The sequence below is a fragment of the Mixophyes fleayi genome, chromosome 3, assembly GCF_038048845.1.
Source record: "Mixophyes fleayi isolate aMixFle1 chromosome 3, aMixFle1.hap1, whole genome shotgun sequence".
NCBI classification, from domain to species: domain Eukaryota; kingdom Metazoa; phylum Chordata; class Amphibia; order Anura; family Limnodynastidae; genus Mixophyes; species Mixophyes fleayi.
Window position 1 is genome coordinate 335,762,032 of NC_134404.1, and position 21,300 is coordinate 335,783,331.

At 43.5% G+C, this 21,300-nt stretch overlaps 1 protein-coding gene across 1 annotated transcript in view; it reads left to right on the forward strand.

The window, feature by feature from the left end:
- The window catches only part of DNAH14 (dynein axonemal heavy chain 14), a 182,769-nt gene that overhangs the window by 135,068 nt on the left and 26,401 nt on the right, over positions 1-21,300 (forward strand). Inside the window, exons 51-70 of the mRNA XM_075200978.1 lie at positions 238-405; positions 1,099-1,269; positions 1,644-1,817; positions 2,096-2,182; positions 3,111-3,308; positions 4,960-5,121; positions 6,106-6,297; positions 7,079-7,260; positions 7,928-8,036; positions 8,308-8,433; positions 9,900-9,994; positions 10,594-10,753; positions 11,510-11,641; positions 12,778-12,873; positions 13,587-13,727; positions 13,805-14,020; positions 17,521-17,751; positions 17,836-17,957; positions 18,830-19,074; positions 19,223-19,641. Of these exons, the coding sequence (XP_075057079.1) occupies positions 238-405; positions 1,099-1,269; positions 1,644-1,817; positions 2,096-2,182; positions 3,111-3,308; positions 4,960-5,121; positions 6,106-6,297; positions 7,079-7,260; positions 7,928-8,036; positions 8,308-8,433; positions 9,900-9,994; positions 10,594-10,753; positions 11,510-11,641; positions 12,778-12,873; positions 13,587-13,727; positions 13,805-14,020; positions 17,521-17,751; positions 17,836-17,957; positions 18,830-19,074; positions 19,223-19,641 (3,426 nt within the window). The remainder of the gene's footprint in view (positions 1-237; positions 406-1,098; positions 1,270-1,643; positions 1,818-2,095; positions 2,183-3,110; positions 3,309-4,959; positions 5,122-6,105; positions 6,298-7,078; positions 7,261-7,927; positions 8,037-8,307; positions 8,434-9,899; positions 9,995-10,593; positions 10,754-11,509; positions 11,642-12,777; positions 12,874-13,586; positions 13,728-13,804; positions 14,021-17,520; positions 17,752-17,835; positions 17,958-18,829; positions 19,075-19,222; positions 19,642-21,300) is intronic.

Genomic DNA, 21,300 nt, shown 5'->3' on the forward strand with positions numbered 1-21,300 from the left:
TTGATAAGCTGATGTATAGAGTGGAGGGGTAAAAAGCAGTTTGATAAATCGGCCCCATTATAATTTCTCATATTAAAATTTAAAAGAAGTTTCCTTGTTTCTCAGACTCCGTTCCACTTCAGCATAACTGACCATTCCAATAGCCTGTGAACAAGATACATCATACTAGTTATAGATACATCATGCCATAATTATGAAAAGTCTCTGTACATCGATGACATCATTCTCTCTTTTCAGGTCCAGCTGGGGTCATTTCTGCTCAACCAGAATTTTCTAGCGGAAATTCAGAAATGCAGACACGTGATGTCGTCCTGCGCCATTGCCATTTACTACAAAATGTGTAACATCATGTTACCCACACCCGCCAAGTGTCACTACACCTTCAATTTAAGAGATCTGTTTAAGGTAACCTGCCGACCTGTGTTTTTACATCTCCAAAATGCACATTGTTGACCAGAGGTGTACATTTAATATGTGTATATTATTGCACATATCCCATACATACCAACTCTTCCGGAATGTCCGGGAGACTCCCGAATTCCGGGTAGTTCTCCCGGGAGAGCTGGCAATTCTTTTGCATCTTCCGGCATGGAGAGGTGTATGGGGGGAAGGGGGTGACCCGTCGTGATTCGCGTAATTTTGACCCCGCCCCCAGAGACTTAATGCCTGCTTTGTTTTTTTTTACCACTGTAAAAAGACCCCAAACAGGCATACATCACTGGGACGGGGCCAAAATGATGTGAACCGTGAAGCCCCGGCCCTTCCCCAATCCCTTCACACCCTTCTTCAGTGATCTCCCGGAGCGAGCCTGTCAAAAGTAGGTAAGTATGACATATCCATGCAATGTTTAGGTTGCAGTGTGACATTAATAACATAAATAATAAAATAATAGCTAGTCATCTTCAACCATGTTTTTTCTTTGGTTAATTAGTAGACAAGTGATTATTTTACTGTAGATTTATGAGTGATACAAAGTGGTCACTAACATAACTGCAATATATATTTTACATTGGGTCTGTATTTTCTTAGAGTAAATACAGCTCTGTAGTGTATGGAATAAACATAGCACGCAGTACATTGATATATACTCTGCCACAGGTTCTGCAGGGATTGCTCCAAGCCAATGAAACTGTCACCGTGACCAAGGACATGGCGGCCCAGCTACTGGTTCATGAGATTACGCGGGTGTTTCACGACCGCCTTGTGGACAGAGGGGACCGTGAGATCTTCTACCAGTGTCTGTCACATGAGCTGCATAGCTACTTCAAGGTAAGCAGGACCAAGCTGGTAGCTCCAGGCCTGGATAAGAACTGGCGGGTCTCCCGGAACCAAGCTGTGGACGGTTGGTCTGGTCAGGCAATAATAGGGAGACCCACAGCTTGGTGTTTGGGGAAAACAGGCCAAAGCCCACAGATAGCGTCACCTGAAAAACGTTGATCCTACCAACACTCTGATCCGCGCTCTTTATCATTCATTCTTATTACACCAACTGCTAGCACTACTCATTCATGTTTAGTAGCTCATTTTTGCTGGCAATCACTGCTCATCCGTACAAGATCAATCGACACCCTCGTAACAGCAGGGGACATGGGTAATCAGGGAAAGATTGAGGAGTTTTGGCTCCATTCACCTTCTCTCGTTAGATTTCTTGGCCGGTGGAGAAACTGATGGAGGAGCCCATCCAGTTTGTAGACTTCCTGGAGATGAATTTATCTGCTAAAAACAGAGTGTATCGTCCCGCCACAAATCACAAACAGCTGGTGTCTAAACTGGATGAGTACCGGATGAAGATGAGGATGAGCTCCGTCGGCACAGGTGTAAGTATTTGTATCTCGGTGATTCCCGTTCGGTTCCGTTACTGTGCAGAATAAACAGCATGAATAGCCAGAGAGAGACTGGCGGGTTTGAAAAACCAATCAGATTCCAGCTGTGATTAATTTAGTACATTCTACAAAATGATAGCTAGAATCTGATTGGTTGCTATAGGCAACATCTCCACTTTTCAAACCGACTGGAAAAATCTCAGCTTGATACATTTACCCCCTAGTGTAGACAGAAGTGCTGAACATGGTTTGCCCTGTATTCTTTTATGCAGAACGCCTATGTATTCTTTACGCAAGCCGTCCACCACATCACGAGAGCCGCCAGAGTGTTCAGGCAGCCCGGAGGTCACATGATGTTGGTAAGTAGAGAAGCACTATTGTACATTAGGGTTTGTCTCTAACCTATACACAGGGGGGGACAACCTTTTTGTGAGCTGAGGAATGAGAATGCGGCAAGTCAATTCACTAGAAACTAATGACATGAAGCAAATCATTTGAAAGAGGACCAACCTTCTACCTAGGACACCAATGGGCTGATAGAAGTTTATTGGGTTCTCTTATGTCCCGGCTGTAATACAAGGTGGGTCCGCTCTGCTTAGCTATTGGAATTCTCCTGACTGCTGAAGGTCCTCCAGGATTTAGTAAACAGTGCTGACCAGCAGCAGAATGGAGAAACCAGTGGGGGTCTTAGAAGAGCATAGGCAAACCGAGGGGGGGGGGGGGTTCCTAGTGCATGGAAACCCCCCTCCAAGCCTGGGACACTGTATAATTGAGGTGGCTGGACCCTGCCCCCGCTTCACACGGCTCTGCTTGAAAAGGGAGAGCTGTGTGCACCTAACAGTAGTGCACGCAGCATTGCCCATGTATATTATGGGGATAGGAAGAGTTGGAGAGCAGCCAAGCACTGTCTAAAATTATAGTCACGCCCCCATGCACGCCCACTGGCGGCGTGGTGTGGAATCTTTTCCTCTACAAATCCTGCGTTTGCCCCTGAAGAGGGACCCAACTGCTTTCAGTAGAGGAAGACTGAGATGCACATCTTCCATATTGCTTTTCTGGGAAAGTTCTTTTGAACAATGCAATAAAAAGTTTCAAACACAGAAAAGTCGCCAACATGCAAAACTATTCACTGATTGCATTTACGGGAGTGTTTCCAAAGACGATGAAGTGGGCGTACTTGCAGATTTTGTGGTTTGCAAACGTCCCGTATTGTTTGCATGTGTTAACTATGAGACTCTGCCGTCATTATCCATACTAATACAATACATGTGCTGTGTGCCTCCGCAGGTTGGTCTGGATGGAACAGGGAAAGTGAGCAGTGCAGCTCTGGCCTGTTACATATCAGACTGTAAGCTCTTCAGGTTGTCTATCACTCAGAGTTACAGCAACACAGAATTCAGAGAAGAGCTGAAAAAAGTTTACAAGGAGACAGGACTGCTTGGCGAGAGTGTGGTTCTCCTCATCAGAGGTGCTGACATCATTAAGGTGAATAATCTGTTCTACCTATCAGATATAATTATATATATGGACCCGATTCCTTGACCACTCCAATCATTGATTACAATGACAGTTTATTGCAAATACCTAAACACAGTGTAATAGTGGGTACTTCTCAAGATGTCAAGTGTTGTACACTTTACCTGTTGTATTATTACTGCCCTCACTTATATTCACAAACCTGTCATTTCTGCCACCTCCATGTACTCATCACTCACTCTCATGTAATATATCTACTATATTCATCATAACCTACTGCTCCCATAATCTACCACTCAGCTGCCCACCACAGTCATCCCCGCTGTTCAGTCACTGCCACCATTATCTAGCACTTAGCTATCCACCACAGTCATCCCCATTATCCAGCCACTGTCCCCATTATCTAGCTGTCCACCTCAGCCACCCTCACTCTCTAGTTATTGCCCCTATTATCTACTACTCAACTGTCCACCACAATCATCCCCACTCTCCAGCCATTTCCCCCATTATCTACCACTCAACTGTCCACCAGAACCATCCCCACTCTTCAGTCACTGCTTCGCTATGTACCACTCAACTGTCCACCACAATCATCCCAACTCTCTAGCCATTGTCCTCATTATCTTCCACTCAACTGTCCACCACAGTCATCCCCATTATCCAGCCACTGTCCCCATTAACTACCACTCAACTGTCCACCACAATCATCCCCACTCTCCAGCCATTTCCCCCATTATCTACCACTCAACTGTCCACCAGAACTATCCCCACTCTTCAGTCACTGCTTCGCTATGTACCACTCAACTGTCCACCACAATCATCCCCACTCTCTAGCCATTGTCCTCATTATCTTCCACTCAACTGTCCACCACAGTCAGCCCCACTCACCAGGAACAGTCCCCATTGTCTATCACTCAACTGTCCACCAAAATAATCCAATCATCCCCACTCTCCAGACATTGCCTTCATTATCTAACATTCATCATGCCTCCATAATCATCCCCACTCTCCAGCCACAGCCCCCATTGTCTACCACTCAACGGTCCACCACAATCATCTTCATTCTGCTGCCAGTTAAATTCCTGACCAGGGCCCTATCTGTCTGGAGTTTGCATGTTCTTCCCGAGGGTGTGTGGGTTTCTTCCAGGTGCTCCGGTTTCCTCCCAATTTCCAAAAACATACTGGTATGTTAATTGGCTGCTGACCAAATTAACCTTAGTTTGTCTCTGTCTGTCCATCTGTCTGTGTGTGTGTTCCAATGGGGCAGGGGCTGATGTGAATGAGTTCTCTGTACAGCGCTGCGGAATTGGTGGCACTATATACATTGATGATGATGATGATGATGTATTATTCAACTGTCCATCACAATCATCCAAATATCCCCAGTCTGTACCACTCAACATACTGCCCTCTCCATGTACTCATCACTCACTCTCATGTAATGTATCTACTATATTCATCATAACCTGCTGCCCCCTTTATCTACCACTCAGCTGCCCACCACAGTCATCCCCACTGTCCAGCCATTGCCCCTTTATCTACCAGTCAAGTTTCATAGTCATTCACCTGTCACTACCGAACTTTATAAACCATTTTAGATTTATATCACTATATAATACACAGACCCCAACAAGTCTACCAATCTCTGTGTCTGGTACAGGATTCGTTTTTAGAAGATATAAACTGCATCGTGAACTCGGGGGAAGTTCCTGACCTGTTTGACAAGGACGAGCTGGACGGTCTCTTTGTGGAGCTCAAAGCAGAAGCTGCAGAGGCCAATATGTCTGACAGTCCCCAGTCCATGATGACATTCTTCCTGCAGGTACAGCAGAATGGTTTCCATTCACAGGCGATGTGAGCTCCGGGGGGTAAATGTATCAGGCTGCGGGTTTGAAAAGTGGAGATGTTGCCTATAGCAACCAATCAGATTCTAGGTTTCAATAATTAAATAAATTTGAAGTAAATGTCACATGCACTTACCCCCAGTAGCAATTTGTAAACTATGTTGTGTAGAAGGAATTGTTTTCAAATAGAATATATATATATATATATGTATATATATATATATTTGCATCAGAAGCTTTACCTTTTTTAAAAAAATTGAATAATGATTAAAGTGACAATATTTGTATTTTACAGTGTACTCTACAGTAATTGCAAATTTGTTAGATTTTTTTTAAGGGAAGAAAGCGCCAATATGTCTAATTCAGGCAGCGGAATAGTTGTAAGCCCAGCAACACCCTGGGAAATAGCTATATAAAAAAGCACAGGGTTCTTTATGGAATGGGGAAATGTCGATCATCTCTGGGAAGTGGGAATAGCATCTAAAATAATTTTTGCCTCTATCCACCTGCAGGACATGAAAGCCTCATTGTGTTTGCTTCTAGCATAACTAACTCCATTAATGTTACATATGACCCCACCCATTTTTACAGTAGCCCCTCCCATTCTCTGTTTTTAGTTGTAGCTGTGCTGTAGTGCGATTGAATGTAAATAGATTTTACACACCAGTGAATGAAATCGGCATTTTCACAAAAGACACATTTACTAAAATTGCAGTTATGTGCAAAATTACCACTGAACCATATGCACCTAGGTGCATTGCCAGTTAATTTGTCCTAATGTCTTTAATTGGGACCTCAGCTACTGACACCCAAAAGGATAAAGTGACGGGATTGGTGCAGTGTTCCATTTGCGCTCCGGATTGGTGTTTGTCTATTAAATAAGAATAGTGAGTTGTTTAATGTGAAAGGAGACTAAATAATTGTTATCGTACCCTGTCTCACTCTCTTGTGTTCTGACCCAGCGCGTACGATGTAATCTACATGTGGTTCTGGCGCTGAGCCCAGCAGGACAGACATTTCGGGAGCACTGCCGGTCGCACCCGTCCTTGGTGAATTGCTGCACTATAGACTATTACAATGAGTGGCCGGAGGAGGCTCTTCTCAGTGTAGCTGATGGTTACATCGCGGAGCAGGACCTGGTACAGAATGATCAGGTAAGTGACCCTTGTGTCTATGACAAGGTCAATTTATAGGAAGTTACGTTGAATAGATTTGTGGTATAGTCAGGTGACATTCTCATCAAATAGCATTTATCTATTTCTTGTCCTTACATGTCCATTATGTTCTCTTTTTAGCACACATATGTGATATATATGAGATAAACAATAGATAGACATCAGCAATCTATCACCTTTTTATGGGAGGGCATAAAGGAGTATGGGAAGTATTTCATCTGCAGTTCTGTGTCAAGCAGCACATGCATAAAGTACACAAGGTATTAGAGTAACTCAGCTCAATTATGATGTTGTCTAATTACCATCATTATGTTCTACACTGATTGCTCACTGGAATAACTTCAGACACTTGAAAAAGCACTTTTGCCTGAAATTGTCTGTTAGCTAGTCAGAAGCACACTGTTGCTGCCATTTGACAGTTTTTCTTGCATGGTCACAGGTTTTGCTAGGGAAGATAATCTGTTCACAAACTAACTGTGGACTGCACAGATTATTTCCATGGTAACAGACATTGCTAAGGAGAGACAATTTTACAAAGTATTTGTCACATTGCAGCAACAATGAGTTTGAGTCTTCAACAGACAGTTTTAGGCAGAAGTGCTAGTTCAAGTATCAGGGGTTTATTGCAATAAGTTAAGGTACGCAGAATAATGATTTTATATTAAGTAATATATTTCTAGTGAAGCTGCCATTCAATTCATCTACATCACCTACGAAAGACATTTTCACAACAGACAGATTTGTGATTACTTACCTCCAGGAGTTACAGAGAAGCGTCGGCCATGTTTGTGTCGCCATTCACAAGAGTGTTTCAAGCAAAGCAGTGCAATACCTGGAGGAGACCAGAAGACACTATTATGTGACCCCTCAGAGTTACCTGAGCTTCATAGACACATTCTCCAACATCCTGCAGGCAAAGAGACAAAAGCTCACGACAGACAGGTGAGGAAGAATCATAGTGATAACTGTTATTCTATACTTTTTTATTGTATTTGCTTTTCCTTTACTTAACAAACATCGGTGCTCTATCAGATGCTTAGGTCTAAAACTCACAAAACTAATCTGTAAAACTGTAGAATTCCTGTATTTATCTCTTTCATAATTTCTCATGCATAGTGCAAATATGGTGCTCGTTTTCTTAGGATACAAAATTGTCTTTTAACTGAAGCCCGATAACATACTTGAAAATTGAAGCTTCTCACCCTCACCATCAAAGCGGTCACCAAGTCCTCCCCCTCTTCATACTTCTCTAACCTTGTTACAAGTTAAAACTCCCTCTCTCCCTCTGACCTATGCCTGTCATCCTCCCTTGGTAACCACTCTCACTCCCGCCTCCAAGACTTCTTAATTGCCTACGTTACTCCTCCCCTTTCCTCCCCCTCTCAAGTTATAGGCAATGGTAAGTGACATTTGCGTTCAGAAATGAATTGCACACGAATACGTTCAATGTCCCGTTCTGGTGCATGTGCAAAGCTATGTAACGCAAGATACGCCACGCTAATGGACGTACATGTGAAGGTGGATCAGGCCCTCGGTGTGCAAATGTGTCGCACTCTGGATGAGCTCCACAGTGTAGGAGCAGCTAATACTAACGTGTTCTCTCTCTCAGGAGTCGTTTCTTTACTGGACTGTCAAAGCTGCTGGAGGCGACGTCCTCCATTGAGGTCATGCAGCAAGAGCTGGTAGCTCTGGGGCCACAAATAGAGCAAAAGTCAAAGGTATATAGAACTATGAGGCATATGAAGAGTTGTTATTCTGCCCTCTGTGATAGTACGTGGCTGATGTATATATCTTATGCAGCGATATACATAGAATTGTTCAGCCACAGTTCTGCTCCGTCATCTACTTTATATTGCCTGGGTCACAGGACAAGAAGGTGACTTGACCGAGGTCACAGCGAGGGGACATTGTCTTTCCAGCAAGTCTCTGTGTCCACTTAGGTCCCATCCGTATTTGCTGGTTTTATTATTTGCAATTTGTTTCTTGTAGGAGATAGAAGAGTTGATGGCAAAACTCAAGAGAGACTCTACAGTTGTAGAGCAAGTTCGAGCGATCGTAAAGCAGGAAGAGGAGGTGATGGTCGAGGAGACCAGGATTGTAGAAGACTACGCAGAGGTAATTGCTAGCTCCATGTAGGTTAAGTAGGTTTCCTTCGGGAGGAACATCCCGAGTGATGCTCCGCATGCACCAGCAGTGTAAATAGTATGATGTATGTAATGTACTAGCTTATAGAATAGATTCTACGCATCGGTGGTGTTGCACCCTTCACAAAACAATAGGGTTCCTTACTCAACAGTTTAGAAATTAGTTGTTGGGTATCTTAGGGGCTGATTCATTAAGGATCTTAACTTAAGAAACTTCTTATTTCAGTCTCCTGGACAAAACCATATTACAATGCAAGGGGTGCAAATTAGTTTTCTGTTTTGCACATAAGTTAAATACTGACTGTTTTTCATGTAGCACACAAATACTTGATAGCTTATTTGTACACTGAAATTTAAAGTTGATATTTGTGTGCTACATGAAAAACAGTCAGTATTTAACTTATGTGCAAAACAGAAAACTAATTTGCACCCCTTGCATTGTAATATGGTTTTGTCCAGGAGACTTAAATAAGAAGATTCTTAAGTTAAGATCCTTAATGAATCAGGCCCTTAATGTTTATAAAAAAAAGGGTATTAGAATCCTTCAAAGCATCCCAGCGGATTGTTGTCTCCCTCTGATGATTCTTCCTGAAAAGCAGGAAACTTATGGGAAAAGAAACCAAAAAGATTAATATAGTGTAGTAAATTAAACTATAGATTCCGGTACAGTTATAACCTAGGAGAAAAACTTTGAAGTCTTTTTAGACCACTTTCTAATATCACGGATTTTACACCAACTTTTTCTGGTTGCTTGATAGACGTAACTTGGGATTTGGCTGCCTATATGTGTTATTATACTGCTTACGGATCCGGATATATTTGCAGACAGTCCAGTGGAAGTTTCTAAATTTGTTTTCTCTGATACATTGTTACATTCAAGTCCAGTTACAGTTATTTGAGTTCACAAACACTGAAAGTGATGCACATTATCCATCCAAATATCTATTTCACTATATTCAGATTTCACGCACAGAAGGATTTTTCAGATGAAACATTTTAAGTGGATTATGACATGAATTTTCTATGTGAGGCTTCTGTGCACATCAATGACTCTGTTCCTGGATTCTGTCCCTTATTATCAGATCTGCTAAGTAACCGTGGCTCTCTCCTAGGGCCCAGTGGACACTGAGGGGCCCCGATTACCCTAATCCATTTTTATGTGGGGTTTTTTGACAAACAGAGGGAGTAATAGGAGACCCAACCAGTGTGTATGCCAAGGGCCCCATGGAGTGTTAACATGCGGTATTTTTATCAATATAATGCAGAAAAACACTGCTCAACGCAAAGGTGTGGACGGACTCATTGGGTTTAACGCAGTGCGTTTAGTATTAAGTTAGCGCATAAACATCGCACACTAGTGTGAACGAGAGCTGAGTCTTTCCCACATGGGAGCGCGTTGCGTTTAAAGAACCTTTGTTTCTCTCTCTCGCCCTGCAGCATGCTCAGCGGGCGCTCACTGACGTTCTCCCGGCATTACAGGAGGCTGTGTCTGCCCTTGATTCCCTGGATAAGGCTGACATCTCAGAAGTAAAGTAAGTGCTATTAGAAACAATACCTGCATTTCAGCACTCAAGCTCGTTTCTGAGGAGAGGGTCACCTGATCTCTGAGTCTTCCCTCCATGTAGATGACTGCAGAGGAAGAAGAGGAGGAGGGTGGATTACTCTACGAACGTGCCTGCTGAGAAGGGGGAGTCTGTCTCCCAGTGCTTCATTATTTAAATAAAGCAGCACAGTCCCAAAAAATTTTGTTTAAATTTTACATCTATTTTACAACAATTATTTTTTAATTGCAAAAAGTGTAACTGAAAGATCAGATCCAGGTTTATAGATCCTCTGCGCAAGGCGTGAGCTGGCCGGCTGATCCCTGAGAAAGGGCGAAGCAGCGGGTTATATAAATTTAAGCCTGACTATGAGATCACAATGGCGGCTTCTGGTCTGCAAAGACTGAGACTATGGAACCGATATGATGGTGTCTCCTATATGGAGTTTTAATGGAAATACTTAATTGCTCTTTTAATCGTCTCAAAGGAAAGACAAAGAATCCCAGCTTAGCCAATAACATTCATATTGTATGATGATGTCCTAACAGTTACTGTTAGCAGATTGTAGCTGTGATAACCTTATCTTTCAGAGTATACACACATCCACCCTTTCTGGTGCTAACGGTCATGAATGCGGTGTGTGTGTTGCTGCAAAAGAAGCCAGACTGGGCCACAGCCAAACTCTTCCTGGGAGACCCAGGATTCCTCAAGAGACTGGTGAACCTGGACAAGGACAGTGTCCCGGAGAAGGTATCAGAGTAAAGAGCTGTAACTTTCCCAGTCTGACAATCAGTGACTGCTGAGCACACACAGTGGCGGTCTCTCTGTATTCATTGCTAACATTCTTATGTATTTACTGATCAGTATCCCGGAATTATTCTTTGTGTAGTGTTTCTAAGATCAGGGGCAAACGCAGGATTTTGCAGAGAGGGGTTTCCACACCATGCCGCCAATGGGCATAACAAGCATGCATGGGGGCGTGGCTATATTAGAGAGTACTTGGCTGCTCTCCAACTCTCCCTATCCCATAATATACATGGGCAATGCTGCGTGCACTACTGTTAGGTGCACGCAGCTCTCTCTTTTCAAGTAGAGCCATGTAAAGCAGGGGCAGGGTCCAGCCACCTCAATTATACAGTAACCCAGGCTTGGAGGGGGGTTTCCAGGCACTAGGAACCCCCCCCCCCCCCCCTTGGTTTGCCTATGAAGATGTGAGTGTTTTAGCTGACTCTACACATGGCTGCCATTGACAAATTTCAGGTTCCAATTTTTTTAAAGCGGAAAATTTTGGGCATAGTTTTCCCAGTCTCTAATTGTCAATTATTGATGCGTTTTTGCAATCATGCAATCATGCAATAATACAGCGTCCTATTCTGTCCAGTGATACCATTATCCTCATCTGCTGCATATGTCCTGGAAAATACCAGCGTATGTCAGACATTCCAACCGTTTCTGATTTACTGATATAACTTATTTTCTGAACAATGGGTTGATGTTTATTCGCAGGTGTTCCACAAATTAAAGAAATATTCCAGCATCCCAGATTTCACCCCGCAGAAAGTGGGCATGGTGTCCACGGCATGCCGTTCTCTGTGCCAGTGGGTGCTGGCTCTAGAGCACTATCATGAAGTCCACAAGGTGGGTATACAACATTATATCTTCTTAACATAAGTATGGTCTAAATACACCCCGATGATTGTTACCAGTGTTATCCAAACTACAGCGCACACCCATGACTGATATAGATCCACGCATTTTACTTCTGCTGCTACCGTGTGCAAGGGTAATCTCGAGGAATCCTTAAATAATGCTGTGTATAAAGAAATCACAAGCTACAAATAGTGATATGGCTAAACTTCTTTAGGAGTGTGCTTAATTCAGGATGGTAAGAGACAACGCGTTTTACACTCCTTCTGATGTCAAATGCGTTTTCTCTGAGCAGCTTGTGATTTTCTTATACACAGAACTATAACTAGTCTGCTTTTACTGTCAATGGACAATATGCGAGTTTAGAGGGCCACTATAAAGAGTGATTATTGATACTATATAATTCTGTAAACCAAAGGGTATGCTAATGTCTGATAGATGATGAGTTAAAGCCACTCAGTGCTCTATCACCTTTTAGCATAATATGGCCATTAGAGAGCTATTGAGCTCCGCTATACACAGTAAGGCTCATTTACGATTTGCAAAAAGTGTAGACCGGCATAACGGCGCCTATCTGTCCGCGTAGCGCTTTTGCGGTCTTTGGAAACACTCTAGCGTAAAATATATCTGTGTCTAGTTCTGCAGGTTGGTGGATCCTGCAGGAAATGTTCAGGAACCAGTGACAACATTTCATCAAAGTCCACCCTGCTTCCACTTTAACTTCACCCCCTTCATTAATTTAAACGTTTCAGTTTTCCTGAAATACTTCTCAGTATAGCCTCCAATATGTCTTTAATTAATCGAATTTGAAGGGACGTCAAGACTGTCTTTATTACTTATGGCACTTTTTTAAAGCTTATAATTGCATGCACTTAGAAACGCGCTTATCCTGCAGAAGTGTAACTGGAAAATGTAAGATGACCGATCTCCTGTCATCTCAGAGGTGGCGGAAAATTCAAGTATTTGAAAAAAAAAGGCTACGAGCCCCCTCTGACAGCAAAGAACGCCCCTTTAAATGTACCTGAATAACTCTTGACATTAACGGGACAATGATCTTGTGTCAGGGTAACACACAATATATATGTGCTCATATCTCCTTACTAACTAAAAGTTTTGATTTACTCCAGACGGTGATCCCAAAAAAGCGCCGCGTTGCAGAGGCCCAAGAAGCTTTGAAGCTGGCACAGGAAAGACTGAAACGCAAACAGGCCAGCTTATCTCTGGTAAGAAATCTATGTTCCATATGCACATAAGTATCTTCATTGTACCAGCTGGTAACTGCAAAGGCAAAACCTTCTACTGTGCTAACTGTTTCACCCTGGAGCTCATCAGTGTAGGACGGGGATTTTCTGATAATACATGAAACTGAAAACATTTATAGATGAGATACCAGATCTGTTCTCTAATAAGGAAAACTTCCTTTTAACCCAACTAGCCTATATACTGTTGCCTTGCCATTTATATTGGAACTGACAACATTGTTAAGTTTACAGTTGCTTGCTTAAACATTATGGTTATAAGGGGATCCTTTAACAATTTTTGTTTTTAATCTTGTATTGTAACATTATTTGTACCCAGTGCACTGGAGTTATTCTGTATAATAAACGTGTGATACACACAAGTTACATTGATATATCTAAATCCATCTTATGTTCAAGATATTGCACCTGGGAGTACACTGTTTCAGATAATACATTGATCAAACTTCAAAGACTGTTGCTAGTTGTCTGTATGTACAGTTCTACTCCCACCACATTTAAAGGTCCCAATGATGGTGGAGGGACTTTGGCTGCATGCTCCATGCTCTACACGGTCCCAGGAGGGAGGGAGCAGGTACAAAGTACCGGGGCCCAGCCAGTCTGTGAAGTGGGAGTAACCACCAAGCTATACAAATGACATATTTCTATTGTATTTTGTATTGTGTGACTGTGTTTAGGTTGTAGAGCATCAGGAGCTGCTTCAGAAACAATACAATGACAGCGTGGCAGAAAAAGATCAACTGGCACAGCGAAAACAGCTGACCACCAAGCGCCTGGCGAGGGCATCCTTGCTGATCACCGCTCTTAGTGAAGAGAAGGTACATTAGATAAGTTTTCAATAAACACTAATGATGCATTCCTGTCCTCCTGACGCTGTATTCCTGATATCACGCAGGTGCGGTGGAAGGAGTCAGTCGACAAACTAGACCAGCGGCTGGAAGGAATAATCGGTGACATCCTTGTTTCAGCGGCTTTCATTGTGTATTGTGGGGTGTTCACCTCTGAATATCGGGCACAGCTGGTTGAGCAGTGGTTGGAATTTTGTAGAACATACAAGATCCCGGTGTCAGAAGACTATTCCATCATCCGAGCAATGGCTGCAAGAAATGAGGTAATGTGACCGTCTGTCCATCGATCCCTCACGTACAGAAAGCTCTCCTAGCGGCTACGTGAGTGCCCTCAACTCTTACTGGGTTGTGTGCAATTAGAACAGTCATTTATAAAATGCAAAAGAATCCTTAGAATTTGAACCATCATGTTTTCCCGGTATATCAAAACACCGATTAAATCAATCATGGATGTCTTTATTCAGAAAGTGCAAGGCAAGTTCAAGTGGCCACACAATTAAGAAGAACTCCGCCCAAAAGTAAAAATGGAATTTTTTACTTAAGTTGAAGTTAATATAGAAAACTACTGCATACCTACATGGGGGCGGGCGTTTGCCACAGCTGCCGCCAATATCCTTCTCGGGAGGCAAAACCATTGGGGGAGCAAATTTAACTTGAAATGCTGCAGTCCCCCTATCGTTAGCGCCATCATCTCTTAGCTGGGCGAATCAGCAAAGGAAAAAATACTGTATTAGCCAAACAAAGCATTTTTTTCTTTTTTCTTTTATATTAAAGTTTTTTAGGGCTTTTTACAATTTTTTTTTTTTTTTACTTGTTTGTTTTTTACAAATCTGAAACTGGAAGCTGAAGTCCAGGCTTCCAGTGCCAGTACGCAGATTGACAGCAACCTGGAGGGCGTAGCTGTAAGATGTCTCTTACCACTGCCAGTCAGAATCACTGTGGAACTTCCATGTCGCCTAATTTTGACCCCTTATTCTTTAGATATAGTTTAAAAATAAATAAATATATATCATACTTACCTACTCTCGGAAACTTGTTTCCGGGAGAAGGGCGTGACTGGAGGACTGGAGCGCGGCCAATCACGGCATTTTGGCCCTGCCCCCGCGACGGAAATTATGTTTTCCGCAGGAGGCAGGGCCAAAATGGCGCAATTCACAGAGAATCGCGCCATTTTAACAAGGGAATTCCGGGATGCGGGAAAAATGCCAGCTCTCGCGGGAGCCCGGGAGACTGATCCGAATTTCGGGAATCTCCCAGACTTTCCGGAAGAGTTGGCAAGTATGATATATATATATATATATATATATATATATATATATATATATATATATATATTGCTTTAGAGAATATTGTTCACATCATTGTCAACTTTGCACATATGCTTTACACCTGTAACAGATGACTCTCAAAAGAACTCAGAAACACATTTACAAAGAGCATATTGGGCCTGGTTCAGACATACGCCCGTTTGTGTAGGGTATTTTTGCATTTTTTTTCGAAGTGCGCACGCTCACAAAGTGAACGTACGCAACTGCGACTATTCAGACCTGCAACTTTTTGGCACTTGTGATCTTGTTTTTATATTTCAGTATAGTACCTGGCACATTACTGTGTTTATCTCGTCCAGCAAAGACCCCCCCTTCCCCCCAAGATCCACCTAGTGCTCCCCAGATGGTGCAGAATGTTCTCCCACAATCCCCCAGCGATCTTTACTCATCAACACATGGCCGTATCCATATAAATTGAATAAATAGGTGGATGATGTCCCAAATAAGGGGAAGGGGCATTTTCCCTGCAGGCTCACATTGTACGGCCTCTTTAAATTATCTTAATTATATTTATGAGAGCCCAGGCTGTCAATTCACTCATTATATTATGGCTTCCTCCACGTGTTTAGGCAATAAAAGTAACTTCATTTGAATTCTCGCAGCTCCTATTTGTATGGTAAGAAATACAAATATTAAAAAAAATATAAGATAACTGGGACAGAGGTTAGAGTTCTCTTTTCTCCCACGCAAACACGGGGAGAACATACAAACTCCACACAGATAAGGCCATGGTCGGGAATCGAACTCATGATCCCAGTCCTGTGAGGCAGAAGTGCTAACCACTAGGCCACTAATGTCTCCAAAACACAGCTTGGTATGAACTCTGAAATGTGGCGAGAGATCCTCCTATTGTTGTATAAATTATTATGTGGTGTTGCAAGTGCAAGAAATCGTTACACTTTTGCTTTATGATATCAGACAAGAGCGCAGGGCTAACATGGGTCCCATTTGGTTTAGCACTGTATATGATTTCTATTGTATTTGATAGGGCTGTATACCATGATGTTTACCATGCTGTCAATATAGCTTTGATTGTATTGAAGAGATGTTTATTTTCATGCACTGTTGTAGGTATTTACATGTATATTGTTACAAGTGAGATCAAAAATTTAAAATAATGCCGCTAAGGCACTCATGGTATACTCTGGTATATTGGGAATCCCCCGCACCTCCTTCTATTAAAGAATGGTTTAGCCATATAGATTTGAATCTGTCCATGGATGAAATCACCATGAAGGCGACAGCGTTTCCTGAGTTCTCTGCCGTCTGGTTTCAATGCCTAGAGCAATGGATTCCAAACTATTTCAGTTCAAGGCACCCTTAGGGCCTCCATAATTTTTTCAAGGCTCCCCTAAGCCAAAATAATTACCAAGTAGTCCCCGCCTTGCTTACCACTGGCCCTGGCCGAGGCACCCTTGCAGACGCGGGCTGGGAGAGGCGTGGCCGGGGGGCACACAGGCGGCCGCATCTCATGAAAAGGGATGCGGCCGCGTCATTGATGACGCGGCTGCATCCCCTGTCATGTGATGCGGCCGCCTGTGCGCTGACGTGGCCGCATCTGATGTCATCAGATGCGGCCGCGGGGGAAAGAATTGTATTTTGCAGCCGGGGGGGCGGCCGGTCGGCCTACCCCCCGGCCCTAATAGCGGCCTGACCGAGCGGCCCAGGGGACCGATGCCCCCCTGCCACCCGGGCCAGCCCGCCACTGCACCCTTGTGAGATCGCCGAGGTACCCCAGGGAGCCTAGGCACACAGCTTGGGAACCATTGGCCTAGAGTTTAAAGACATACCCACCTACAAATCGTACTTTACTTCTTAACCTTGGAGCAATTAGGAGATGGCTCGTGAGTTGACTTTGCTAATTCAGAGGAGAAGTAACTACTGATTTCGTCAGACTGTGTTGTGATATTCCACCTAACCTCTAAGCTCGTACAATACCTTTCCCTTGTATACCCAAATTTCCTTTACCCCACTTATCCCTTATATTCTCAACCCACCCCCAACGCCCTTTGTTCATGTTAATTTTCTTATAACACGTTTGTTCTAAATTGTTACCTCAGTGGTGTATTTGTTATAAAACAAATAGGAAATATGGAATTGTAAACAATATTCCTTTGTTTCATATATTTGGCCTGATGTTATTCTTTTGATTTGTAACCTCTGTTTGAAAATTGGAAAATAAAGAATATATATATACATCTGCCACTTGCGTACTGGGGTTTTACTGAATTGGTGGGCTGCCATTCGGGGGATCTGCTCCAACGTAGCATTGTAGGGAGAAGAATAGGCGGTAATCTAATAACAGACCAGATACCACATGCAATGTGCTCAGCCAGCTTGAGCCAATCTAGAGTCTAATATACAATCCTGGGTTGTGTGTGACGGCTAATATACAAAGCTGATTTCTTTATTTCTTCTTTAAATCAACCCCCCAGGTCCGACAGTGGCAGAATGACGGGTTACCTCCTGACCCTTACTCCACGGAAAACGCTATATTGGTGAAGAATGGGCAGCGTTGGCCTCTCTTGATTGACCCTCACGGTCAGGCCTATAGATGGATTTGCCAGATGGAAGGAGACAGACTGTGGCAGGTCAACGCCTCCGATCCCAGCTACATGAAGTCCCTGGAGTCCGCTATTCGTCTGGGGGAGCCCATCCTCTTACAGGTGCCTTCTGTCTGCCCGTACCTTGTCCTGCTCTGGTGACTTACTGTTATGTTACTAATGTACATTATAACTTTCCTTTCTAAGGATGTTTCTGAAGACTTGGACCCAAGTTTGAAGCCTATTTTAGGAAAAGAAATCCGCCGTCGTGCAGGTCAAGATTTTATACAATTAGGGGATTCTGAAATTGAATACAACCAAAATTTTCGGTATGTGAATGATCAGCAAGTTGGACTTAGGTTACATTTATTATCAGGTAACCTGGATAGCGTAAGATTAACAGACACCCATAATGTAATCTCTGAAGTTATCTCCAGAAATCAGAGATATTTGTTGCACACATAAAGGTGAGTGTATACCTTACAAGTGCTAAGGACCAATCCCACTTAGCACTTGAAATTCATATGGCTGAAAAACGTACTTACAAGTCCCCCAGTGCTGATTACTTTGTGTTGTTTTGGAAAGGCGGATTGATGCTAAAGTATTTGTTGGTGGTGTTTAGAAGAAAAAAAAATACCCACAATGCTTTGAGTTCAAATTCAATAAAAAAAAAAATGATACTTTTTTGGGTATATTTTTTTGCAGTGACAGGAGATATAAGCAAATTAATGGTATTTTATGAACATTTAAAAAAAATGGAGTTGGTGCTGCATAAACTAATTACCGATATTGATGTTGGAATGTGACCGGCACAAAAAGTTCACAAACAAGCTCAGCACCGGGGTGACAGGGGCACACGGGGCATTTTTAAGGGGGGAGAGAGCTCCCTCGCGTGCGCCCGCAACACTGTACTATATAGCAGCCTTGGCGCTGTCAAAGAAGCGTCCGCGGCGGTGCTGTATAGTACAGTGCCGCTATATAGGGCACTTTTTTAGCGGAGGGGAGGGGTTTCTGGAGACCCAGAAACCCCCTCTGCGTGCGCCACTGGGTGAGGAAAGCCTCAGATGATGTGAGCATACGAGGAATACTAGTCAGTACCAGAATGAGGACGGCTGTATCGTTGCATACAGAGGGAAGCTTTGCAAAACAAATGTTAATAAACATTCCTATAAATAAGAACATAAATATTCTCTTTTTTTAGACTGTACATGTCAACCCAGGGCGCCCGTCCTCACTTCCTCCCAGCTGTGTGTATCGCGGTGACCTTGATAGACTTCACCGTGACGTATAAAGGACTGCAGGACCAGCTCCTGTCCAGTGTGGTGACACACGAGCAGCCCCATCTGGAGACGCAAAGGTATCAAATACTGGAGAGCGTAACGTCGGATCTGTGCACCCTGCGAGCGCTGGAGGAGCGCTCACTCACCTTACTGCAGAAAACGGAAGGTAAGCGCCGCCACAGGAACCAAAAGGCATCAAATATAAATGTATCCTGTACTTTACATAGTTGTATTTAGAACCGTATGTCTGCAAGCTATCACAATGTGTAAGGGCGCATGTAGTATAACTATCGTCTGTCACTGTTCATATTTAGGGCATTTACTTGATGATGAGGATCTGATTGAAACGCTACAAAAGTCCAAACTCACGTCCAAGGATGTTTTAAAGAGAATGAAGGATTCTGGGAAAACAGAGGCAACCATTGAAGCCGCGCGTGGTATCTACCTTCCCGTTGCCAAGAGAGGGGCTGTTCTGTATTTCACAGTGGCCGACCTGGTCCACCTGAACTACATGTACCAGTTCTCTCTGCACTGGTTCAAGCAGGTCTTTGTGGAGTCTATGAAAGTCCTAAAAACTCCCCAAACACAGAGGTCATCGTCCTCTCCTCCTGACACCGTCCGGATGCTCAGCAGACAGAGGACTGTGGGAAGAGAGGAGGCGGGAGGGCAGAGTGAGGACACGGAGAGCCACCTCCACAATATCTGTCACTCACTGACCAGAACAGTCTACAAGGTAATCTGACATGATAATGACGTGTAGAACATACCACAATTATACACAGATATGTCTGATGTTATTGATGAGGATTTACTATAAATATAACAAGGTTTATAAAGAGGTACAGGAGGGAAACATTCTACAAAGGAAGAAAAGTATTAGAACAGGAGGACCTGTACTGACACTGGGGAGAAGAGAAGTATTAGAACACGAGGACATGTACTGACACTGGGGGGAAGAGAAGTATTAGAACACAAGGACATGTACTGACACTGGGGGGAAGAGAAGTATTAGAACACGAGGACATGTACTGACACTGGGGGGAAGAGAAGTATTAGAACACGAGGACATGCACTGACACTGGGGGGAAGAGAAGTATTAGAACACGAGGACATGTACTGACACTGGAGGGAAGAGAAGTATTAGAACACGAGGGCATGTACTGACACTGGAAGGAAGAGAAGTATTAGAACACGAGGACATGTACTGACACTGGGGGGGAAGAGAAGTATTAGAACACGAGGACATGTACTGACATGGGGGGGAAGAGAAGTATTAGAACACGAGGACATGTACTGACACTGGGGGGAAGAGAAGTATTAGAACACAAGGACATGCACTGACACTGGGGGGAAGAGAAGTATTAGAACACAAGGACATGCACTGACACTGGGGGGAAGAGAAGTATTAGAACACAAGGACATGCACTGACACTGGGGGGAAGAGAAGTATTAGAACACAAGGACATGTACTGACACTGGGGGGGAAGAGAAGTATTAGAACACGAGGACATGTACTGACATTGGGGGGAAGAGAAGTATTAGAACACGAGGACATGTACTGACACTGGGGGGAAGAGAAGTATTAGAACACAAGGACATGCACTGACACTGGGGGGAAGAGAAGTATTAGAACACAAGGACATGCACTGACACTGGGGGGAAGAGAAGTATTAGAACACGAGGACATGTACTGACACTGGAGGGAAGAGAAGTATTAGAACAGGAGGACATGCACTGACACTGGAGGGAAGAGAAGTATTAGAACACGAGGACATGTACTGACACTGGAGGGAAGAGAAGTATTAGAACACGAGGACATGTACTGCCACTGGGGGGAAGAGAAGTATTAGAACAGGAGGAGATGTACTGACACTGGGGGGAAGAGAAGTAGTAGAACACAAGGACATGCACTGACACTGGGGGGAAGAGAAGTATTAGAACACGAGGACATGTACTGACACTGGAGTGAAGAGAAGTATTAGAACAGGAGGACATGCACTGACACTGGAGGGAAGAGAAGTATTAGAACACGAGGACATGTACTGACACTGGAGGGAAGAGAAGTATTAGAACACGAGGACATGTACTGACACTGGGGGGAAGAGAAGTATTAGAACACAAGGACATGTACTGACACTGGAGGGAAGAGAAGTATTAGAACACAAGGACATGCACTGACACTGGAGGGAAGAGAAGTATTAGAACACGAGGACATGTACTGACACTGGAGGGAAGAGAAGTATTAGAACACGAGGACATGTACTGACACTGGGGGGAAGAGAAGTATTAGAACACGAGGACATGTACTGACACTGGAGGGGAGAGAAGTATTAGAACACGAGGACATGTACTGACACTGGGGGGAAGAGAAGTATTAGAACACGAGGACATG